This window comes from Colobus angolensis, unplaced genomic scaffold (assembly GCF_000951035.1).
Source record: "Colobus angolensis palliatus isolate OR3802 unplaced genomic scaffold, Cang.pa_1.0 Scaffold255, whole genome shotgun sequence".
Lineage (NCBI taxonomy): Eukaryota > Metazoa > Chordata > Mammalia > Primates > Cercopithecidae > Colobus > Colobus angolensis.
In genome coordinates, this window is record NW_012115766.1 from 4,750,693 (window position 1) to 4,776,652 (window position 25,960).

Here is a 25,960-nt window from a genome sequence, read left to right on the forward strand (position 1 = left end):
AGTGGGGGAGGGGCAATTCCTGAGGCTTGAGTAGGCGGTTTTCTCCTCACAGTGTAAACAAAGCCACAGGAAAGTTCAAAAGTGGAGCCCACTGCAGCACCCTAAAGTGGCTGTAACCAGACTGCCTCTCTAGATTCCTCCTCTCTGGGCAGGGCATCTCTGAAAGAAACGCAGAAGCCCCAGTAAGGGGCTTATATATCAAACTCTCATCTCCCTGGGACAGAGCACCTGGAGGAAGGGGCGGCTGTGGGCACAGCTTCCACAGACTTAAACATTCCTGCCTGTCGGCTCTGAAGAGAGCAGGCACAGCACTCGAGCTCTGCTAAGGGTCAGACTGCCTCCTCAAGTGGGTCCCTGAACCTCATGCCTCCTGACTGGGAGACACCTCCCAGCAGGGGCCGACAGACACCTCATACAGGAGAGCTCCAGCTGGCTCTGGTGGGTGCCCCTCTGGGATGAAGCTTCCAGAGGAAGGAGCAGGCAGCAATCTTTGCTGTTCTGCAGCCTCCACTGGTGATATCCAGGCAAACAGGGTCTGGAGTAGACCTCCAGCAGATCTGCAGCAGAGGTGCCTGACTGTTAGAAGGAAAGCTAACAAACAGAAGCAATAACATCAACATCAACAAAAAGGATGCCCATGCAAAAACAATAACATCAACATCAACAAAAAAGATGCCCCATCTGAAGATCACCAACATCAAATAACAAAGGTAGATAAATCCATGAAGATGAGGGAAAACCAGCACAAAAAGGCTGAAAATTCCAAACACCAGAACGCCTCTTGTCCTCCAAAGAATCCTAACTCCTTGCCAGCAAGGGAGCAAAACTGAATGGAGAATGAGTTTGATGAATTGACAGAAGTAGGCTTCAAAAGTGGGTAATAACAAACTCCTCTGAGCTAAAGGAGCATGTTCTAACCCAATGCAAGGAAGCTAAGAACCTTGAAAAAAGGTTAGATGAATTGCTAACTAGAATAACCAGTTTAGAGAAGAACATAAATGACCTGATGGAGCTGAAAAATACAGCATGAAAACTTCTTGAAGCATACACAACTATCAATAGCTGAATTGATCAAGTGGAAGAAGGGATATCAGAGATTGAAGATTAACTCAATGAAATAAAGCATGAAGACAAGATTAGAGAAAAAAGAATGAAAAGGAAGAAACAAAGCCACCAAGAAATATGGGACTATGTGAAAAGACCAAACCTACATTTGATTGGTGTACCCGAAAGTGACAGGGAGAATGGAATCAATTTGGAAAACACTCTTCAGGATATTATCCAGGAGAACTTCCCCAACCTAGCAAGACAGGCCAACATTCAATTTCAGGAAATACAGAGAATGCCACAAAGATACTCCTTGAGAAGAGCAACCCCAAGACACATAATCATCTGATTCACCAAGGTTGAAATGAAGGAAAAAATGTTAAGGGCAGCCAGAGAGAAAGGTCGGGTCACCCACAAAGGGAAGTCCATCAGCCTAACAGCAGATCTCTCTGCAGAAACCCTACAAGCCAGAAGAGACTGGGAGGCCAATATTCAACATTCTTAAAGAAAAGAATTTTCAACCCAGAATTTCATATCTAGCCAAACTAAGCTTTGTAAGCGAAGGAGAAATAAAATCCTTGACAGACAAGCAAATGCTGAGAGATTCGGTCACCACCAGGCCTGCCTTACAAGAGCTCCTGAAGGAAGCACTAAATATGGAAAGGAAAAATCGGTACCAGCCACTGCAAAAACATACCAAATTGTAATTACCATCGACACCGTGAAGAAACTGCATCAACTAACAGGCAAAATAACCAACTAGCATCATAATGACAGGATCAGATTCACACAGAACAATCTTAACCTTAAATGTAAATGGGCTAAATGCCCCAGTTAAAAGACACAGACTGGCAAATTGGATAAAGAATCAAGACCCATCAGTGTGCTGTATTCAGGAGACCCATCTCACGTGTAAAGACACACACAGGCTCAAAACAAAGGGATGGAGGAATATTTACCATGCAAATGGAAAGCAGAAAAAATGAGGGTTGCAATCCTAGTTTCTGATAAAACAGACTTTAAACCAACAAAGATCAAAAAAGATAAAAAAGGGCATTACATAATAGTAAAGGGATCAGTGCAACAAGAAGAACCAACCATCCTAAATATATATGCACCCAATACAGGAGCACCTAGATTCATAACACAAGTTCTTGGAGACCTACAAAGAGGCTTAGACTCCCACACAACAATAGTGGGAGACTTTAACACCCCACTGTCAATATGAGACAGATCAACAAGACAAAATTAACAAGGATATTCAGGACTGGAACTCAGCTCTGGACCAAGCTGACTTAATAGACTTGTACAGAACTCTCCACCCCAAACTGACAGAATATACATCCTTCTCAGCACCACGTGACAGTTATTCTAAAATCGACCACATAATTGTAAGGAGGTTAGTTTTAATGTAAACAAATCTGTCCTTGTTTACCTTGGAGATCTGGGCTAAAACATGGTAAATGTACAATACATAATTATCAAAAAGTGCAAGTGTTTCTTCTTCACCACAGCGCTCTGAATTTGAGTCTTAAGTGAACCTCACTCCCTTCTGTCAGAGGACTTTTTGTAATGGAGGAACAAATTGAGAGCGGCCTTGGGAAGGTACTCACAGTGCCTCCACGTGGAATCTTAGCTGTTGGGTCCCGTCCCATCCCCTCCCCTCCTTTCTTTTTTTTTTTTTTTTTTTTTTTTGAGACAGTCTCACCCTGTGGCCCAGGCTGGAGTGCAGTGGTGCAATTTCAGTTCACTGTAGCCTCTGCCTCTTGGGTTCAAGTGATTATCGTGCCTCAGCCTCCAGAGTAGCTGGGATTACAGGCACGCACCACCAAGTCCAGCTAATTTTTGTATTTTAAGTAGAGATGGGGTTTCCCCATGTTGGCCAGGCTGGTCTCAAACTCCCGGCCTCCAACGATCCATCCACCTCAGCCTCCCAAAGTGCCGGGATTACAGTTGCGAGCCACCATGCCAAGCCAGGTTTTTCTTTGTCTTTGTTATTCCAGAAGTTATTTTTTATTCCAGGTATTTCTCTTCATTTCCTAGGACAGTCTGAAAGTGAAGCCTCCTAGATCTCAAGGGAAACTACCAATAGTGTTTTGTGGATAATGGCTTTGGCTCTGTGTTCAGTGAACCATCTAAGTCTCTTGTGAAATAAAAACAAAACAGGGATTGAGCAGCAAGGGAATATCTCCGAGGACAACATGAAAATGGAAAGTTTTCGGCAGAAAGAAGAAAATTAGTGAGGCATATTGCCGAAGTTGAAGATGGAGGCACTAGGGATTCTAGCGAAGCTGTCTGACAAGGGAAAGGGCCTGCTGCCTGCAGTCAGCCAAGTGACCAGGCCAAGCCAAAAGCTATTGGCCTGGCTCAAGGGCTCAGGGGCCAAGGGAGCTGAGTCCTTGCCCTCTAAAGCTCCCCAGTCTCCAAATTAAGAATCTTTCATTGTCCCAGAGCCTCTGGCAGGTGATCCCCATAACAGTGCTAAGAAGGGATGTGACACCTTCCATGCCCTGTAGGAGTGATACTCATCAGCGTTACTAGTTTTGCTGGGTCTCCAATGATCAACCATGGGAACATACATTGTTCTCTAAATTAAGACACCCACAGACCCAAGGAAAAGGGTTTGAGTCCTGAAGGAGTAGGGATGGAGGCAGCCCCTCATATGTGTACTCCCAGGACTGAACTGAACTTTGAAGAAGTGACACCCTTATTACAAAAATGTGTACATATGAATCAGCCAGCCTCAGAAGAATTTGATCTGCCTGTCTCTATCATAGCAGTATTTTTATGCAGTAGTATAGTCTTAAAACCTTGACCGTTGCAAGAAAAACTCAACTAAGATTATTTTTATAACTTTGAAGTTTTTCCACATTTTGTGCATAAAGTAAAACTGTGAACATTTGTCACAACATACTGTTTCAAAGGTGTATAATTCAAGTTCACATCAAATTTATAACATCCTGACGAAGGTGCAGTCATGGGGGACAGCAATGGCAGCTTGGTGAAGCACAGCATCACAGCTCTGAATATCATCTGTCTGCCCACAGATAACGCTTTTATATCTCTAGCCAGGTCCTGTGCTCTGAACTCCAGTCCCATAAACCCCATGCTGTATCCTACAGGATGACCAAAGACATTTCAACCTTCTCATGTCCTTGCTTGACTCTTACCTGCCTTAAATGCACTTCTCTATGTGGCAACTCCATTCTTCCAGTTGCTCAGGCCAGAACCCCTGGCGTTCTCCATGGCTTTCTCTCTTGCAGCCCATGCCCACTGAGTCAGGAACTTCTTTGGCTCTACCTTCTCTCTGTCTCATCACCAAATGGACCAAGGCCCTAAACAGTTACGACACTGACTCCTTAGGCCCCATATACTCCAAAATATTTACTCTTTGGCCCTTGACAGAAAACAACTTCTGAGCCTTGTTTTACAGGGAGGATTAGAGAAGAAAGAAACTATGAAAAGCTGGATGGTAGTAACAAGGGCCATCAGTTTAAAGGTGACATGAAGGATGACAGTTGCACACAGATGAGTTTCACAAATGTCTGCATCTACAGACAGATGGAAGAATAGAAAAAGGCTCTCCTTAAAGCATGAAAGGCATTCATATTTTAGACAATTATCACCATCTTACATGATGACCATCTAAACATACAGCAGGAAAAGGCAGAAATTGTTGGCTCGGTTACCTGAAGGATCGGAATTGTAGAGACTGGCAGCTGTTGTTATGGGTCCTGGTGGGTGGATGGCGCTCGCTGAAGATCTCTGACTTGCGATCAGAATCCTGCTCTTTGCAGATGGTAAACGGGACATTGCACCCAATCCTAGCTGCGGCTTAAGGAGCATGGCTGACCGATAGAAAGTTGGAGGGACTTCATAATGAGCATAGGGAGGAGAACAGAACTCTTCTTTTCCAGGGTGGTCTGTAACCTATGATAAACGAATAAACACTCCATCAGAGACCTTCACATCATAGTGTGAGTTCTCAACAGGGCCACGAGACCGAGGTTGAACCAATGACCACTCTGGTACCACTGAGCTGCTTGATCGCAAGTCCGCTACCTTCCCTGGGCCACAGTGTCTTCGTCTCCTGATTGACAACACACCTGGATGATCTCTCAGGTCTCTTCCAGTTCTACTACTCTATGAATCTATAGTTTACTGGGGTTAAAAAGAACTCATTGGATAAGATTTTTTTAATTCCATTGTTACAAAATCACTGGAACCTGAGTGAGTAGCCAAACTATAAATGTCAATAAAGCAAAGAAAGCATTTAGCAAATGTTCATAAAATTATGGAAGTTTTATTATACCTGCGGGGAAAAACAGCCGTAATTTGTATGATAACCTAGTCTTAGACTGACTAGATAAACTGTGTCCATTTATATTGGATCTTTACTGGGCTACTTAGGAAGCAAAAAATTGCGTTGTTAACAAGGGAGGAAACATTAGCCAGAAATAGGGAAGTTAATGGAAAATGTGTTTTCAGACCTGTACTGTGTGTTTACCTAGTTAAAGACCTGAGCCGCAGTTATCTCCTCTGGTCGTCTGCCCTAGTGAGGCGATGCTCCCAGGAAGGTCTGCGCACATTTCACCAGAATGAAAGTTCTAGGGCACAATCTCATCAACTGCTGACTTCAAAGCACCAAAAACAATGTCTAGCACATAGCTAAAGTCAATAAATATTTATTAAAGAATCATGTTTCCATTTTTTCCTAAGTTTAATAATAACATAACGTTACTGTTACTTTCTCCTGTAGCTAGCAGTTTGGCCTAGAATACAACCTGTGGGCAGTATCTTTTATATATGCAATTCTGTACTCATTAAGTCTGTTCATATTATCAATGTTTTTTTCATATTAAACAAGAAAGAGAGAGAATTAAATAATCTATTTCCTTTAAGTTACAATAAAAAATAGTGCTAAGGGCTATGCATGAAAAGATACATCTGTTAATTAACTCTGTTCTAAATCACAGCACATTTTATGTGTCAAACTTGTATCTCAGGAATCATAAGCATTTAACAATATTCTTTAATAAGGGCTATAAAAGCTTTGATCCAAGCTGTTGAAGAGATAAACCCTTAAATTGATACTCATTTAATGTTGAAATAGATACAAAGTCTTCCTTCAAATTGACATTGTGGAAACAAAAGATTAGTCCTTTAAAGTTTTATCATAATCACACTGTAAAATATGCATGATTGTTATAGTAGATAGATTGTACTTGGCTACAGCATATTATATTCCTATGAAAGAACATTCTACATCTGCACTCTGATAAATTTTTTACCATACTCTACTTACTCTATCAATCTCTGGTTTTTCTCACATACACCCTTTTTTAATTTTAGTTTCTAAATTTTGGGTTCCATTGCACATTGCTTTGAGCAGGTGCTCTTAACATCTGTCAGGTTTTAGGATTGCAATACGCTGATCTTAGCAGTTACTCGGTGCCTTGAAACCGAGTAGTATTTAGGGATTAAAATTCACCACACTCTCACTCAACAACGATCTTAACGATTTCAGTAACTTCAATGCCTCTCATTTTGTTGGGTAATTTGTTTCTGGTGAGATCACAAATTCTTTAAAAGTGGGAAAACTACGCCTTTGATGTCTAGTCTGTGCATTTTTAATTAAACAAGGGAATCTACAAAAAGCTTCATACTCTTTTCCTTAATCTTTACTGATAGAATACAGCAGGTGACACGGCCCAGTCATAAACACATACAGAACAACCCCAAATGCTGCCGTTTCCCTCCTTCCATCCCAGTGGAGGGTTTTTAGAGAACTCACTTTGAAAGCAAACAGAAGAATCCTATGATTTCAAACAAACTCGTAAAGTCAAGGCATGCAAACAAATACATTCTTAGCAGGCTGTCCCTCTTCCTATTTGCCCTGCACTGTTCTCACTGGGACAGTGTGCCGTGGAGACAGAGGGTACAGGTGGAGGCTTTGTTAATAAGCCACTGGGATAGTGGTGAGGGAAGGATGTCTGGGATGGTTAATTTTATGTGTCAACTTGGCTGGGTCACAACACCCAGATATTTGGTCAAGCATTCTAGATGCTGCCACGAAGGTATTTCTTATATTAGATTAACGTTTAAATCAGTAGACCTTGAATAAAGCAGCAGACCCTTCAGCATGTAGGTGAGTCTCAGCTAATCAGTTGCAGGCTTGATTAAAAACAGACTGACTCCTCCTAAAGAAAAGGGGATTCTGCCAGGAGATCACCTTCAGACCCAAGCTGCAGCACCAACTCTACCCTAAGTCTCCAGGCTGCTGTCCTGCCCTGCAGACTTTTGACTTGCCAGCCTCTACTTAATTTCTTAAAATCAATCAATCAATTTCTCTCTCTATATATATAGATAATGTGATGTAACCTCTCTCTATATACATCTATATCCATGTCTCTCTATATATGATATATATATAGAAATACATATAATATATATTGAAAGAGAGAAAGAGACGAAGTATGGATGTATATAGACCCGTGAACACACACCACACACCACACCTATTAGTTCCATTTGTCTAGGGAACCCCAATTGATGCAGTGCCCCTCAGAGACAAGTGGCAGCAGACAGTGAGGAGGGACAGCAGCCCTGGATCACACCTCTGTACACTGCACGCACATGGCCTCACTCCTTCCTCTCAGCCCTGCCCCTTTCTTCCCACCTCCCTTTACCAAAAATAAAAAGGGCTCCCAAGTTGTTGGAGGGAGGGAGTGTCCCTGAGGCCTCCGGAGAGCCAGTGGCAGAGGGCACCTGTTCAGGAAAACATATCTAATACCCGGACATGACTAGACCCCAGATGATCTTGGAAGCCACTTCTGGAAGTTCTAAACGCCTGTGCTGCTCCTGTCAACTGGGAAAGAGTTCCTCTCTCAGAAGAGTGCTTACTCGTGATTTTTCCACTTCTACCCATGCTACGTAACCAGCAGGGATCTGTCGATAATGACGGAAGAGTCTGAAGCTGGTTTGGGTTTTTATTTTTAAGAGGTTCTCATTTTATTTAAAAAAAAAATCTGGCTTCTATAACTGAAAAATACTTCTATTGCAACACATTATCACAAATCTGTTCTTGTCCTAGAGACCAGACTGCAGCCGCCCCATGGTGAGCTTGCAGCACACTGGCAGAAGAAGTCGGCTTTTTTATCTCCCTGCACTGAGCTCAAACACAAGAGGGGGACTTGCTGGGTTACAGCACGTCATAGCAGTAGCTGGTGGCCAAGGACCAGTCTGTTCCCCACTTTTTAAGAGTAAAGAAGGTTATCATAGAAACGAGCCCAGCACAACACCTGGGTATCCTCCTGCAGCCTGAAAACGGGCCTGGGTCTCTCAGATGCTCTGATGATGGCAGAAAATGGTCCCCAGATTACAGGGAGGGAAACTGACATTTCAAATGAACTTGTCAAGTCGAGGCACAAAAACAAATAAATTCTTTGAACATGACTTTGGGATGCTCGAAGTGTGAGGCCATGATGCTCTCTCCACACCAGTGGGGTCTCTCTGAACCCCTCAGAACCGCCAAAGCCACACAAGGTCCATACAATCCCATTTCCTTGAGTCTCGAGGTGGTGTCTAGATAATGAAGTAGAGAAAATAGTTTGGGGACAATATGCATATAATATATAAACTATTCTTGGAGGAAGCAGAAACAACACAGAAAAGCAGCATACAGAAAAATACAGAAGGGCACAAAGAAAGAATTACAGACAATGCGGGGTTTGGGCCTACATATCCAAATCAATTTCCCTCATGAGTTTGTTTTTATAGAGAAAAATCTAGGCTCTGGCTATGGTTTGGATACGCTTTGTCTCTGCCAACTCTTATGTTGAAATGTGATCTCCAACGCTGGAGGTGGGGTCTAGGGGGAGGTGTGTGGGCCTTGGGGGCAGATGCCTCATGAATGGCTTGGTGCCCTCCTTTTGGTAATGAGCAAGTTCTTGCTCTATTAGTTCCCATGAGAGCTGATCCTTAAAGAGAGGCCTGGCACCTCCCCTACTCCCCTCTTGCTCGTCTCTCACCACGTGAACAATGCACACATGGTTTCCCTTCCCGTTCCCCCATGAGTGGAAGCAGCCTGAGGCCTCACCATAGGCAGATGTTGGTGCCATGCCTCCTGTCCAGCCTGCAGAACCATGAGCCAAATAAACCTCTTTTCCTTATAAATTACCCAGCCTCAGGTAATCTTTCATAGCAACACAAATGGACTAAGACAGGTCTCTTCAAGGAAACTCTGCAGTGATTCCTTGCCTTATAGAAGAGCACAGCTTCAGAGCCTGACCCTGAGCCTCAGAGGCCCAGGTGGATGAATGTTTAGAAAGTTGAGAATGACTCACTGTAACCAAACTCAGAGACTGATGTATAAAATCAGAAGGGCAATTTGTTCACTTTTAATGGGAGACCACTGCCTAAAGCCAGACTCAAGTGTCCTCTAGCCAGAACATGCTCTCATTGCAGGGCACAGAGTAAGAAGTCACTTATGAACAAGATGTCATGCAGCCCCGTACAGCAAGACAAACCCTGCCAAGCTGACTGGACCCCTGAATTGTCCAGTCAGAATCCTCTCCAGAGATGCGAGGTAGGAAGTCAGTTACAACCAGAGGCCTGGTGGTAGGCCCAGAGTCAGAACACAGGGAGCAAGCTGTGTGACTTGGTTGCTAAGGACCTGCCTCAAGGCAGCACAGCTGGTCGTCTTGTTGGAGCAGCTAGTCAGTGATTGCCTAGGTCAATGTTTGCTGCCAAGAATGGAATCAACTTTGTCTTTGTGCTAGATAATGACAACTTCTGCTGTGACTGATACATTCTTTAAATATGCCAATACATCTAACCAAGCTAGAGTCCAAATTTGGACTCAATCATCCTGTCTGTAGAAACCCTTGGTACACTTTTTTATGGCTGCAACACATATGGAGTTTATGATTCAGTTATCATTCAACATTTTTTGAGCACATACTTATAACAAGCACATTCTAAATTCTGGGAACACAATGGGGAAGAAAATATTGAAAACAATCCCTTCCCTCATGGAGTTTACATTATAGTCAATGCAGGAAAACTAAAACAGTGTTTATGGCAGGTGGAGGTAGGTGCTAGGATGAAATAAATCAGAGAAAGGGGATTCAGAGGGAAGATGTGTGGCCTTCCCAAGGAGATAATGTTGGAGCACAGACCTAAAGGAAGTGAGGGAGAGAGCCACCTGGATAACTGGGAGAACATTCCAAGCCGAGGGAGGTACAAAGGTCCTGAAGCAACAGAATGAGAAAGGGAAAGTGGAAGGAGAGGAGGGGCGGTAGCTGACAGAGCCCCAGTCAGCACATCCTAAAGGCTGAGCCATCCTACAGGCTCCAGCTTGTGTTCCAAGCAACCTGGGCTGGTCTGGAGGGTGTTAGAGACACAATGATCTCATCCTGCCTTTTTTTTTTTTTTTTTTTTTTTGAGATGGAGTCTCATTCTGTCGCCAGGCTCAAGTGCAATGGCGCGATCTCAACTCACTGCAACCTCCACATCGCGGATGCAAGCAATTCTCCTGCCTCAGCCTCCCAAGCTGCTAGGACTACAGGCCCCTGCCACCACGCCCAGCTAATTTTTGTATTTTTAGTAGAGACAGGGTTTCACCATGTTGGCCAGGATGGTCTCGATCTCCTGACCTCGTGATCTGCCTGCCTTGGCCTCCTAAAGTGCTGGGATTACAGGCATGAGCCACCGTCCTCAGCTCCTGCCCTACTTTTAACTGATCACCCGGCTGTCATGAAAAGACTCCTTCAGGAGACAAATCTTTGTTCTGAGGTCTCGAAGGACGACCCACCATAGCTCCCAGGTACTGAAAAGGACAGCACAGCGCAGTCTGAAACTGCACAGGCCTGAGTGAGACTCTCACAGCTCTCCTTCCTTCACGGTGGGTGACTTAAAGCTCTCTGTCTGTTTCTGTATCTATACGGTGATAAAAACTGCAATACCAACCCTCGGGGAATTATTGTAAAGATTAGTGAAGATTAACAAAGATCAAATGCTGTATTACATGGGCCCATTGCAGAGCTGGCCCTCAATTAAATGTTAGTTGTAATTATTATTTTTATTTTAAAGAAACAGTCCAGGCCTAACACACTGCTTTCTGCTCATTTGCTGTTCTTCACACGTACGAATAAGAGATACTCCCAGGTAGAAAATACTCCCCATTGAGGAATGAGTCTGATCTATTTGAAGAATACAGTAATTTTGCATTCTTTCTTCCTTTGCCCTGGCTTATATTATATTCACTTATTTAAACATGGAAGCCTACTTAATGCATACTCATCTAATTTCATATGAATTACAGCAAGTGAAATTTCAATGGGTCTCCTTAGATATTGGGTGCATCTTATTAAGAGAATCAGACTCTTCTAGTTAAAAATGGTCATTTCTCTAGACAATCTCCTCTAGTCAAAGACTCCATTTCTTCACAAGTGTATCCATGAAAACCTGCAATTCACTTAAAGAGGACATTTTACTTTCATAACTCATTGAAAATGTGTCACGGATTTTGGGACAGTCAACTTACAGACCATATCATAATGACATTCTCTTACCTCCTGCAAAAACTTTTCACTCATTTGACTGAAAGGATGTCCTGGGGGCTTGATTCCAGACACCATCAATCCGGAACTGAAGACCCTTGGCTTCTGCAGGTCTGGCTTGAATTTCTCATAGAGGTTGACAGATGGCTTCAGGTCACCACTTGCTGCCTTCTCTTCATGGGGAAGAGGCATGGCACATGTGGGCGGGGCATATGGAAGCCCCACTGGAACCAGCGAGGCGTCCACCTGGCCCAGGGCCTGGGGATTCCTCCTGATGTAGGTGATGATCTTGGGCCTCACATGCTTGGGCTTGGGCATAATGATGGGCTTGGTTTCTGTCCTCTCCTCTGTTTTTTCAAGCTGATGGTTCTCCATTCCCTCCTGCGAGGAAGGTGTGTCCTTGGAATGTGTGAAGACAGGCTTGGGGATCCCACTGGGGCAGGCGTTCTTGTCAGGCACTTTGGGGGATGTGTTCAACAAGCGTGCACTATCAGCAGGGGGTGGTACCACCGAGGGGGACACTGCATCCATACCGAACACGCTAACATCCTGAAAACGGCTACTGGGTGTTGTAGGCTGGTGGGTCATGTTCACAGTTGTCTCTGGGTGGAGGGCTGCTGGAATATTGAGAACTGAATCTACTCTTGCTGAGGTGCATTCAATCTTATCTGCATTCTCTAGAAGGTTCCTGTTTTCAGCAACAGATGTGGTGATCTCTTTGCTTTCCCGTGCTTCTGAGCTGCCACTTTGAGGTTCCAGGGGCTCAGGCACCTCTGTCTGGCTCTCTCCAACAGAAGGATTGAACACCAAAAGCTTAACACTGTCCTTGTCCACCGTGGGTTGCCCACTGCCCAACTGCCTTTCCTCCTCAATGACATCCAAGGGCTTGCTGTCAGTCCGATTAGTAGGAATAAAAGCCACATGACCATCACCTGGTGAAAAGCTGCTGGATGTCCTTTCACCCAACTTCCCACCTGCACATGGTGAAATTTTGCCAGTGGGCTGATTATCAGCCCCTCCTAAGGAAGCAGAGGCCTGTTTGGGGGTGGTGTGGAGAGAATCCGGCTTCCCTGGGTTAACTCCTCTCTTCTCTTCACTGTTGCCTCTTCCCACCCCAAGGTGGTGGAGGTCACTGTTTGGCAGACCACCAAGTGCATCGGTGGTTTCTGGGCGTGCTTCCCCACACAGATCTTTTCCCTCCAAAGCTGATGGATTCTCTTCCCTGTGGCATCCCAGATACCCTTCCTGGGCTGCCTTTCCCTCCTGTTCAACCCTCCTGGGTGAAACATATTTCAGCTCCAGCTTGGCCTCTCCCTTTCCCTGACCTAATTGTGCTTCTGGCTTACTCGGGATTTCCTTGGATGCCAAAGTCAGATTCAGAGCGGGCTCTGGATGGGCAGAACGTGATGTGTGCTCACTGCACACGGGCAGTACATGTGCTCCCACTGTCTGGGTCTCTGAGCGGGTGCTCTGCTTGGTCTCTGAGGTAGATGGTTTAGGATGACACACACTCTTTCCCTCTGAGGTACTGTCAGTTGGAGGGAACGCTGCCGGGAGAGCGTGGTCTGGCAATGTCTTCTGTGGCCCCTCCCCACCCCCAGGCACCTGACCCCGTGCTTCCTGGGAGTCGAGGGGTGCAGGCTGTGGATGCTGCGGAGTCAGGCTCCCGACTACAGCTACAGAGCTGCTTGCTCTTTCCAAAGAATGCCTCCTCAGTTCCTCATTGTTGAGGGTCTTTGCCAATTTATCCTTGGGAACATGCCGGGGAATTTCAGCATCCCTTTTAGCCAAAACGTCTAGACTGGCCTCACCCATCACATTTCTCCAACTCGACAGACTTGGTCCCTGGATACTCCACGGGGTCTGCAGGCTGTCTGTGCCTCTCTCCATTGTGTGCTCTTCATTGAGTTCCCTCTGAATGGTTGAAGAAAGTCTAAAATCTTTCAGGCTGGTGGAGCCAGGCTGAGATCCCTTCTCAAAGCCCTGAAGTTGGTGAAATTCCTTATGGAAATGGGTACGGTTTTCTGGCTCACTTGAATTTGTATTTCCAATTTCATCTTCCAGGTCATATGTCTTGGACTCAGCATGAGAGGAGCTGACCTCCAACATGATTTGATTGGCATTTGTATCTCCCAGACTTAGAATGCTCTCATTATTATTTCTTGCTGCATTTCTGTTGTCCCGCAGCTGAGTGTAACATGATTTCTTAGGAGCCACTGGGACGCTCATTGTCAACCCTTTGGTGGGGCTGCTTGCCGTGCAGTCCTACGTAATGGAAATGGGCTGCCTTCAAGCTGCAATCAGATTAATAGGAAATTCTCAGGCTGCTTGTCCTCCCCTGACAATGTCACCTTGTGACACTGCTTTAATCATTCTCAGAACAGCTTGAAAAGCAAGCATTCTCTTGACATACAGCAGGACGACTCATCTGTTAGGTTCCTGCTGAATGAGAGCCAATTAGTCCGTGAGACCTAGAGAGAAATAAAAATACATTCACATTAGATGGACAAACAGAACTTCTCAGGAGGAAAAGAGTGGTAAACACAGATGTATTGGTCATTTCTATACTATTATTTCATTCACTCGACAGTTTTCTCAAAAACCTTTCTGATTAGGGCTCCCGCTGACCAAATACAGACAAAAATTAAACATCAGAATGTTTAATGTTAGAAAAGGATTATAAATGCATGAGAAATCTTAAATCCAAATTTTAAACATCCACAAGTCTATACTGATACTGATTTAAAAGGGTGGAGGAGAAGTAAAGGCTCTTCTTTACAGAAGAGTATCAACGAATGTAGGAAAAAAATTACAGAATTTGAAAAATCACTATTTTGCAATCTCTGCATTAATAATTATCTTGCACAAGGGATGCAAAAGGTACAAACATTTGGTAAAAGATTGTTGGGGAACAATATATTTATAGATGCTTAAAGTATCTTCCCCTCAGCTACTTTATTTCTTACAAAAAGAAAATTTGATCTTTACAATGGAGAGATCTGATAGACACCACGTTAACCATGTGATCAAATTTAACATCACTAGTATCGAAATTGACATTACGGACTCCTGATATTAGTTAGTTCTCAGGACCACACATCACCTATGCAGTAATGTTCAACCAGAATTTAACCATGAGAAAATAACCTGGCAAATTTAAATTGAGGTATGTATTACAAAATAACTGGCCTAACTGGTCCCAAAAAAAATGTCAGCAGAGGCTGGATTTTCAAAATATGTTAGCAAAGGATATTATTAGGACAATCAGAGATTTAAATATGGACTGTATATAAGGTACAAGTATTTTATAATTAATTTCCTTGGGTGTACAATCGTGCTATAATTATGCCAGAGATTATTTTTGTTCTTGAAATATCCATGCTTTAGAATTCAGGGGTAGTATGTCATTATTTCTCTAACTTATTCTCAAATAATTTGACCAAGAAAAACATGTGTATGTATGTGTGTGTGCATGTGAGAAGGAGAAAGAGTAAAAGAGAGAAACTGGCAAAAGTCAACCATTTGAATATCTAGTTAAGAATTCTATTATATCTGCAACTTTTCTATAAGTTTGAAATTTTCCAAAATAAAAACTTGGGGAAAATGCTTCATTCTGGCCTTCAAGGCCTACATGATCAGGCCCTAAACACCTTTCTGGCCTCGTCCCCACCTCACCCTCTGCTCTGGAGGCTGCTGCCACACTGGCCTCATTCCTCACACTACCATGTTCATTACTCCCTGCCTCAGGGCCTTTCCACATACTTTTCCAACTCCATGGAATGTGGAAACATCCCCCCACCTCATCTAACAAGTCCTTTGCATCCTTCAGTATGCAACATAACTACCACTTCCTCCAGGAAGCCTTCCTGACTGACTAGGTCGTCCTGTAATGATGAATTTGTAATATCCTGTATTTTCACTGTGAAGAATTAAAAAAAAAAAAAAAAGACTTTCTGATTTGCTAGACACTGAAAATAAATATTGTCTAATATCTGGCATACAAATTAGGCACTTAGTATGTATTTGTAGCACGAATGAATGAATAAATGACCAAATGAATGATGAGGAAGATCAGTGTGATTTCTGCCCCCCAAAGAGTTTCAAATCCACACAGGATATGCTTTTCTGTGAAAGCAGACTCACAGATCACCACTAAACCATTCCACTCAAGGTTGACATTGTTTCATCCACTACTATGAATGTATTTTATTAGGCACTGGGGATACGGGATTTTAACAGTAACAAGGCTCTGCCCCATCACCAATTCCCCTAATGCAGACTAGAAGCCTTCCACACTTTCCTCCTCATTCATCAAGAATGCACAAGCACACGTGCACACCACACAGGAGGCTACTGTTATTTTCTCCTGAAACAGGTTACATGGCAACGTGGCCACCCACTTGTTTTCCATTCATCATTGTTAACATGTTGTTTCATATATTAAAAAGAATATGAGGGCTGGGCACAGTAGCTCACACCTGTAATCCCAATGCTTTGGGAGCCTGAGGTGGGAGGATCACTTGAGGCCAGGAGTCCAAGGCCAGCCTTGGCAACATAGGAAGACCCTGTCTCTATTTAATAAAAGGTTTATGTTATAAAGCAAAATCATATAACACGCGACAGTCCGTCACCCAACCCAAGGACACCTTGCAGCCGTCCTCATGCTCCTCCTCACTGAAGCTCTCTGTGTTTCCAGATCAGAGTTCTCTTTTCTTCCACATCTATACATAAGCAGGTAAACTTTTTTACATATATAAGATCATTTCTTATAAGCTGGTTTTTGTTCCGTTTTTTAAAATTTGCCTCTTCTACCCCATACCCCAAGACACATTAACATCTGGATCTTTCCATTTCTTTCCCCATGTGTGTATGATCATGGGAAAATACACAATCATACATGTGCATGTGCGCTTGCATTTCCCTACCACACTGCTCTTCTGTTCTTTCCACGACTCCCTCACTGTCCTCATCCTCCGCACTCTCATGCTTTTCCTCCTTCTCCATCTTCTCATCCCAGCCTTATCTCCAGTAAGCCAGTAGCACCCCCTGGTGCAGCCTGACCCCAGTATAGCCCTCAACCAAGTTGTTGATACCTTGATCCCAGTCTTCATTTCCTGACACAGAGGGGATTCTCAACAAACCCTTGTTTCTTTGTTTATTCAATTTTAAAAGTGTTTCCCTTGAAGATACACATGTTCTCTAAGCACAAATACGAAAAGCATGTAGGCAAATCAGTAAGACTGCAGTTTAAAAGAGTGCTATGCCCTCTGGGTTGAGAAACAGGTATCCTGGGAAGTCGAGAAGGGCAAGAAAGTTCATAAATATAGACCATCCACAGACGGGAACTGCCTCTCATTTTCTGTGGGCAGAAGTGTAAATATGCAGCCAGGAGCCCTCTTTGGTTTGAACTGCTGAAGCTGGGAGAAAGAAGGAAACTTCGCTCAGCAGAAACAAACAAAAACAACGCATCGGAGTCCACAACACATAACATGATTGCAAGAAAGTGACAGAGAAGTATAAAACCAATGTCATGCTAGAAAGAGTTGTATTTTAATTTTTAAGGAATTACATCATAAATGTTCTTTAAGTTTGTCAGTAAACAGTAACAGTAAACAATAACCAGTGGTACTCACCGGTGAGGGGACAGAAAAAAAGCTGGAACCTGCTAGGGGCCCAGTATTTTCTCAGCAGTTATACAAATGTGTTCAAAACATTGCAACAGGATCTCGTTCTGTTGCCCAGGCTGGAGTGCAGTAGCACGTTCATAGCTCACTGTTAACCATGAACTCCTGGGCTCGAGAGAGCCTCCTGGGTCAGCCTCCCAAGTAGCTGGGATTACACGTGCACATCATCACATCTGGCTAGTTTTTTTATTTTTGTAGAAATAGGGTCTTGATATATTGACCAGACCAGTCTCAAACTCCTGGCCTCCAGTGATCCTCCCACCTTGGCCTTCCAAAGTGCCAGGATTACAGGCATGAGCCACAGCACGTGGCCTAAAATTTAACTTTAAATTAAAATTACACAATTATAAGTCTTTAATATTCAATTTTAATTTAAGTTAAGACACTTAATATTTATAGCAGGACTCCAGAGACAGGTCTTCACATCCCCTTGCTTTTTTTTTTTTTTTTTTTTTCCCCACTTCCCAGAATGGAAACGAAAGCACAGAGGAGGTAACATTCCCAAGGTCACACAGCTCATGAGTGGCAGAACTGGGACACAGATAGAAAGCAGAAGCTGTAAAGAAGAAAAGCTGTCCATGAATGGAATCATACACCACACAGGAAGAACAAAAGGAAAACACACTATTGTAAGAACAAGAATAGAAAAAACCGAAAATAACACGTGGAAGTTCACATAAGACAGGAAAAACAAATTTAAAAACTTTCTTCAATTTTATGAGGCAAAATTATGCACGGGAAGTCATGTTTCCTGTCTCCTTCCCTCCCCTTTATGTGGCTTCACGCATCTCCCTCACCCCAGCTCCCTCATCCTGCCATAAGATAGTAGCAAAGTAAACACAAACACAAATTTCTTTCTAGATCTAAATTTCAATCCAGCACATATAACATGATCATAAAAGTTCAAACTCATAATAATGCAGGACTGTGTGTGATTAAATACAATATGCAAATAGGTCAACCAAGGGTACAAACCCCTAGCTGAAGTGCATTTTCCCAGAGTGAGACATGTAACTTTCATATGCCTTAGATCCATTATTATAAAACGTTAAGAATGATGGCCTTAGAGGTGAGTGATATTTTATCTTGAAAAAACAATCAATTAGTTAAGTACTAGTTTGAAAGGAATGTAAAGACGTAGGCTTATAACCTGCCTGATGCTTAATAGTCTTCTAAGTGGTTTCCCCTGGTTCTAGGGCCAGAAAATTCACCACACATCTGGGCAGGGTCTCTGTTGGCAAGCTCTGCCTCCCTAGAGCAGAAGGAGGCAATTCTTCCACCAGATGACCTTTCAGCTATTTACAAAGAGCTATATGCTCTCTTCCTCCCAAAACCTATTCTACTCCTCGTCAAAGAACTCAGATTCTCCCAACTGTAGGATTAGCTTTTGAAACTCCCACCATCCAAACAGCTTTCCTCTAAGTACATGCACCAGGGAACCTGAATTCCCTCCTGAACAAGGTGCCCAGAGCTATGCCAATACTTCAGTTCTAACTGCATCATCTAGAGTCACAAGAAAGCAAGTCTTCCATTCTCTTAGTTATACTTCTAACCACTCATTCTAAGAATGACCTCCTCATGGACATATAAATCACCCTCTAGTTCCACATCATTAATTAAAACATCAAGGCACCATATAAGTTGTCCTAAACTCCACTGACTCAATTCGACACATCTGTAACTGGCTTTAGCACCCATGGGTGGGATCATAAAAATATACTTCTCAAACATCATCTTGTTGATCTCAATGCATCATTCTATCCTTTTAAAACTTGTGGAGCCCATCCTTAACTTTTCATCAAAAATATCTGCAATCCATTCTTGTTTCCATACTATCACTGAAAAGCTAAGAGTTCCTTCTACACTATCGTTCATTGATAATTCACTGATAAATCACTCATTGGTGTCATTTATTGACACCGATGTTAGCGGAACACAGCAGGGGACAAAACAGTAGCTCCTGGTGCCAAAAGGATATGACCCCACAATGCTTCCACAATGCTCATCTAATCACTCCTCAGGCACCCCGCTGCCCACCAGTCCCTGCAGCTACTGTATGTGCCCCCATCTTGTCCACAAGAGCATCATAAGAAACTCTGTCAATCATGATGCTGAAACGTTACTAATTATAATGTTGCCTCTCATGAAAAATAAAGAAAATGAAAGTGAAGACAGACCAGAAAATGAGGCTGTAGTACCATGACCGGTCCTGCACAGTAACCTACAATTGCATAAGGGCCACTGTTTATTTTTCATAGTACTCATAATTCACCAATTATCAAGGCTTTAAAAAACCTAACACGGGCTCAGCATCAGGGCTGCTAGCATGAAGCCAGAGCATCACATGCTCTCCTTGCTCAAAAACAAAATTGTCTCTGCCCATCTTTCATAATCAGGCACATCTTCAGCTCTCCTGAGCTCACAAGCTCTGATAATGGTTTGTGAATACACATACTTTTTTTTTTTTTTTTTTTGGTGCAGGGGCAGGGGGCGGGTATGGTGGGAGGAGGTGGAGACAGAATCTCACTCTATCACCCAGGCTGGAGTACAGTGGTGCGATTTCAGCTCACTGTAACCTCTGCCTTCCAGGCTCAAGCCTCAACCTCCTGAGTAGCTGGGATTACAGGCACACGTCACCACGCCCAGCTAATGTTTGCATTTTAGTAGAGACGGGGTTTCACCATGTTGGCCAGGCTGACCTCAGGTGATCCATCCACCTTGGCCTCCCAAAGTGCTGGGATTACAGGTATGAGCCACTGGGCCTGGCCAAATGCACATACATTTCTAAATCATGAAATCGTGAACTGAAATGATAGCATCTACACACTCATGTAGAATTTCTTCATCCATTTTAGGCTTTGATTTCCAGTGACCCATGTTTTTTTGGTCCAATACAGCATGAAAGGCATTCTTGAATGAAGGGAAACTCACTGGATCCACCACGGTGCCATCCAAGAATATCACCCTGAGTGACCCAGCCAAATGACAGGCTTAAGTGACACTTCTTGGCTTGACATTCAAGGTCCAATGAGCACAAGGCCTATATATGTTTCCAGATTTAATCCCCTCTACTCTTCTACTTAAAGTACATTTGCCCTGTAAAATCGTCCTCCTGCCCAACAGCTCCATACTCTAAGCATCAAAGTCCAGCTCAAAGGCCACCTCCTTCATGAAACCTTTCCTAAATTCTCTCCTCTCCTCCCTTCCCCACCAGAAAGGTAGAGGTGGAACTAGATATTTTCTCTCTGTGTCCTGAATCCACAGATCTTTCCTTTTGGAATGGTCATACCATGCTTTTTAATCACAGCCGTGTCCATCTAAAATAGTTAAGTGTGTCTTTTTATTACAGTTATATGTGACTCATTATTGTCATTACATGTGTCTTATTCCCTTTATGAAATTATAAGCTCACTAGGCTGAAGATTAATAGCACAGGCACTTCTGTTTCCTATGTAATTTCTGGGACAGCACTTTGCACATGGTAGGCACTCCAGATGAAGTAATCTCACCCTAACTTCAGCTCAGAAAGGTGAAATGTTCACTACAATGTGAGTCCTTTTTTTTTTTTTTTCAATCTTTCAAGATGAAAATTGTAAAGCCACCCTTGCCAACTGAGCAACTGGTTAGACGTCCTCCTAAGAGGGTTATATCAAAATATCCAAGTAAGAGTAGATAGAAAAGTTATTCTGATCATCAGTATGATTTATGTTTGTCATAATACTTTACTTTGAAAATAAACTGAAGAAAATTTGGGGGATTTTTGAGTTATTAAAAGGACGCATGCGTTTTGAAAGATTGAGAAGTATTGTTGTACAGCTCTCCTTAGCTGCCAGGACTGCTGTGTAATGCTTTATCAGTTGTGAATTTTCATATATACATTCAACCACCATGCCTCTGAATGTAAATGCAATTTCATCTGACTTCATAAAACTTTGCCAAAGAAGCTCCAACTACAGATCCTGCCATGCAATCAATTATCCTGTAGAACTTTAGGATACAGAAAAATGAACAGAATATGAACCCAAAATTCAAGAGTAAATGTAACAATGCAAAAAAATTCAAAATCCTAGCTTTCAAATTTTAGTTGGCATCTCTACTGGGTATGTATTGGTGCCTATAGTGTTTTGCCACAGTTAATAACATAATTGTATATGTAGTTACATATTCATGTACAAGTCAATGTATTCATCTGAAAGTCTCCTGGTAATAATATCTCCACGTTTTCTGCAGTTGTAATTACTTAGGAATATTCAGTTTCTTGATCTTATTTTATAATGTTGTTATGTTTATTCTCAACAGGTACAATTATAATCTAACACTTGATGTTCTGCAGACTAAATGAACCTTACAAGGACAGTGTCCTTACAATATGGTTAAAAATTGAATTATTCTTTGGGAGATGTTAAAATATATATTCAAGGACTCTGCAGCTATCTATGGTGTCATATAACACAAAGTATAATAGTTCTCTGGAGCCTGCTTTGCTGTCTTTATCTTATGTACGTAACATGGGCAGCATATCACATTGGATTCTAATATATAAACAGGACGGTGTTCAGAATATCTTTTTTATTGAGGTAGCAGAGGCTATTTTATTTTTATTTTACCATGAGTAGAAAGAGTAAAGAAGAATATATACATAAATGAAAGGCTGCTATTTCCCCTCTACAGAGGACTAGGAGAGGGGGTAATGGTTTTTAGACCAAGGTGATATTTAAACAAAATATCATGTTCCTTGATATTTAAAATCTCCCCCAATCAAAATGCTGCATGTTTCTCCAAAACAAGTTTCACTCACATTTGCCAACAAAAAGCATATCAAGCATACCCTTAAAAAACAAAAGTCCTTTCCAGGGGAGAATTTCACCCAGAAAATAAAGTACACTCATTCCTTGCCGATTGTGCTTAATGTTTATTTTGTTTTGTTTTTGTCTTGGATGACTTTTTTTCCAAAGTGGAACTACTCACATTGCCAATTATAAAAGAAATGAATCGGCCGGGCGCGGTGGCTCACACCTGTAATCCCAGCACTTTGGGAGGCTGAGGCGGGTGAATCACGAGGTCAGGAGTTCGAGACCAGCCTGACAAACATGGTGAAACCCCGTCTCTACTAAAAATACAAAAACTAGCTGGGGGTGGTGGCACTCACCTGTAATCCCAGCTACTCAGGAGGCTGAGGAAGGAGAATTGCTTGAACCCAGGAGGCGGAGGTTGCAGTGAGCGGAGATTGCACCATTGCACTCCAGCCTGGGTGACAGAGCGAGACTCCATCTAAAAAAAAAATAAAAAATAAAAAATAAAAAAAATTAAAGAAGAAAAAGAAATGAATCTTCATTAGATATATAAAAAAAAGGTTAAAATGTAGTGTTTTCGATTTTTTGTTTTTACACACATGGAATGAGTTCTATAACCCCAATTTTTCACTGTGCATGTCATATTCTTCCTCCCATATAAATACATGTAGTAAGAACTTTATCATCGAATATTCCCAAGTAATAATCAATTACACTATAATCTATTCACCAGTTCCCCTTATTGTCAAGAGTTTAGGTTGTCTTCAATTTTTATCTTGTTAAATAACTTCTCACAGAAAATCAGTGAATGCACAACTTTATGGCACCCTTTACTTCCTTCAGATAAATTCCTAAAGGCAGAATCCCTGTGTTAACGGGCGTGCACATTTGCATCTTCATACAGAACTCTTAAGCTCCAACATGGGTTTCTGTTTCATTTATAAGTACTTCTCCAGTGCCTAGCAGGGCCTGGCACAGAATGAGTACTCTGGAATTATTTGTTCAATAAATATCTACTACCCTCAAGAGAAAAACATGCCACTCTTCATTCTATCCCTCCATTTCCCCACTTCCTGCTCCATCCCTTTCCTTGAAAAACTCTTCCTAATTAGAATGACCAGAGCACCTAATTAGAATGACCATCATTCAAACCGGAACATCTTTTTCTTGCTCAGGATGTTATTCTGCTTTTTACTAAAGTATAATTGACATGCAGTTACCATCATTTTTACTGTACAGTTTTGTGAGTTTTGGCATACAGTCTTGCACCTCCCACTGAGAAGTGACAATGTGCTAGCAGCCCTCACTCTCAGTACCTCCTCGGCCTCCAGCCCCAGTTTCCACTCTAGAGGTGCTTGAGGCGCCCTTCAGCCCGCCACCGCACCGTGGGAGCCCCTCTATGAGCTGGCTGAGGCCAGAGCCTCCGCCCTCTGCTTGCGGGGAGGTGTGGAGGGAGAGGCGCGGGTGGGTACCGGGGCTGCGTTTGCAGGCCCTGTGAGCTCCGGAGGGCACAGACACGGGCGCGGGCGCGGGCTCAGCAGGCCCCCGCACACGGAGTAGCCGGCCGGCACCGCGCCGGCCCAGGGCAGTGAGGGTCTTAGCACCTGGGTCAGCAGCTGTGGAGGTTGCGCTGGGTCCCCCAGCAGTGCCGGCCCACTGGCGCCGCACTCAAGTTCTCTGCTGGACCTTAGCTGCCTCCCTGCGGGACAGAGCTCAAGACCTGCAGCCCGCCACGTCTGAGCTCCTCCCCTGCAGTGGGCTACCGCGCAGCCTGAGCCTCCTCAACGGGCGCTGCCCCCAGCTCTGTGGCACCTGGTCCCCTCCACAGTCCAAGGGCTGAAGAGTGCAGGCGCAGCTGGGGACTGGCAGGCAGCTCCACCTGCAGCCCTGATGCAGGATCCACTGGGTGAAGCCAACTGGGCTCCTGAACTGGATGGGGACTTGGAGAACTTTTATATCTAGCGGGAAGATCGTATGTGCACCAATCAGGACTCTGTGTCTAGCTCAGGGTTTGTGAATCCACCAATTGGTACTCTGTATCTAGCTAACCTAGTGGCAACTTAGAGGACTAGCACTCTGTGACTCTGTGTCTAGCTGAAGGATTGTAAACGCACCAATCAGCACTCTGTCAAAACGGACCAATCAGCTCTCTGTAAAAAGGACCAATCAGCAGGATGTGGATGGGGCCAGATAAGGGAATAAAAGCAGGCTGCCTGAGCCAGCCACCAGCCAGCAAGCAGCCAGCACCCACCTGCCACCTGTTTGGATCCCCTTCCACACTGTGGAAGCTTTGTTCTTTTGCTCTTTGCAATAAATCTTGCTGCTGCTCACTCTTTGGGTCCACACTGTTGTTATGAGCTATAACACTCACCACGAAGGTCTGCAGCTTCACCTCTGAAGCCAGCAAGACCACGAACCCACTGAGAAGAACGAACTCCAGACGCGCTGCCTTTGAGAGCTGTAACACTCACCACGAGGTCTGCAGCTTCACTCCTGACAACGAGACCACGAACCCACCAGAAGGAAGAAGCTCCAGACACATCTGAACGTCTGAAGGAACAAACTCCGGACACACCATCTTTAAGAACTGTAACACTCACCGCGAGGGTCCGCGGCTTCATTCTTGAAGTCAGTGAGACCAAGAACCCACCAATTCCGGACACACCACCACCTCAATTATAGTTCTATCATCTCCAAACATTCCTCCAACCTATGGCAACCAATGATCTGATTTCTGTTCCTCCACTGTTGCTTTTCCAGAATGTCACTTAAACGTAACCACACAGCAAGTGGGTGGCCAGTGCACTGGTCCAGCTTCTTTCCCCCAGCAAGTGCACCTGGGAGTCACCCCAGGCACTGTGTCCATCAGTGGTTTATTCCCTTCTATGGAGGAAGAGGAATCCATGCAGAATGCATCTCCCATGGAAGCCACACATCTCCTACCATGCTCCCGGACTTCACTCTTGTTTCTCTAAAGAGCCATTCTCCCTGTACGTGATAGCCAGGGGAATATCTTGGCAGGTTAATCAGATCAGGTCATTTTTGGCTACAAAATCCCCACTGGCAGCCTTGCCCTGGCCTGCATGGCCCTGTGAAACTTCCCTCACTCTTGGCTCTAGCCACTTCTGCCTTGTTGTTGACACAGCTTTGCATGCTCCATGCTTGACTCTCCCGCTTCTAACATTTCAGGTCTCGGCCTAAAGGGTCCCTCCTCAGAAGGGCTTTCCTGGATGGTCCTCCTCTACCCTCAGTCACAGCCCTTTGTCATTTCTTTCCCAGTCTTTTAACAGCTATTTTATGTGTTTTTTTATTGGTTCTTTGTCTTTCTCTCCCAATAGAATGAAAGCTCCATGAAAGTAAAGATGGGTAAGCCCTGCTCACCACAGATCCCAGTGACTAGGCTAGTACTCCATACATTGTAGGCACTCAATACATTATCTGTTGAATTAATTAGTATGGTGTCATCATAAAGGCTTTCCCAATTTACTTAGCTTTCTGGGTCATGTCTTGCTAAGAGTATATTAATCACTGTATGTTAAAAGTGAGAAGAAACAGATATTAATTAGTTCAGCCCTCTTGTTTTATAAATGAGGAAACAGCAGTCTTGAGTAACTGTGTGAATTACTCAAAGTCACACAGGTAGGCGCTGTTACAGCAGGGTGGGGCCTGGCTCCTCAGCCTCAGTCTGCTGCTTATTCCCCTTGACAGACTGCAGCCTCCATGGAACAAGGCCTCCTGGGTTAGGGAGGTGAGAAGAGCAAGGCAACGGCTCTAAGATGGACCTGATTTACTGAGCATCTACTGGCTTAAAAGACACAGTGCAAGGAGCAATAGGAAACAAAAGATAAAAGAAGGGTCTTAATCCTTGAAGAAA

General features: G+C 43.6%; 1 protein-coding gene across 1 annotated transcript in view; it reads right to left on the reverse strand.

Moving 5' to 3' along the window:
* The window catches only part of MTUS2 (microtubule associated tumor suppressor candidate 2), a 655,860-nt gene that overhangs the window by 434,025 nt on the left and 195,875 nt on the right, over nt 1-25,960 (reverse strand). The window contains exons 3-4 of the mRNA XM_011946935.1: nt 11,622-14,080; nt 4,737-4,977 (exon numbers count right to left, since the gene is read on the reverse strand). Of these exons, the coding sequence (XP_011802325.1) occupies nt 4,737-4,977; nt 11,622-13,838 (2,458 nt within the window). The 5' untranslated portion in view covers nt 13,839-14,080. The remainder of the gene's footprint in view (nt 1-4,736; nt 4,978-11,621; nt 14,081-25,960) is intronic.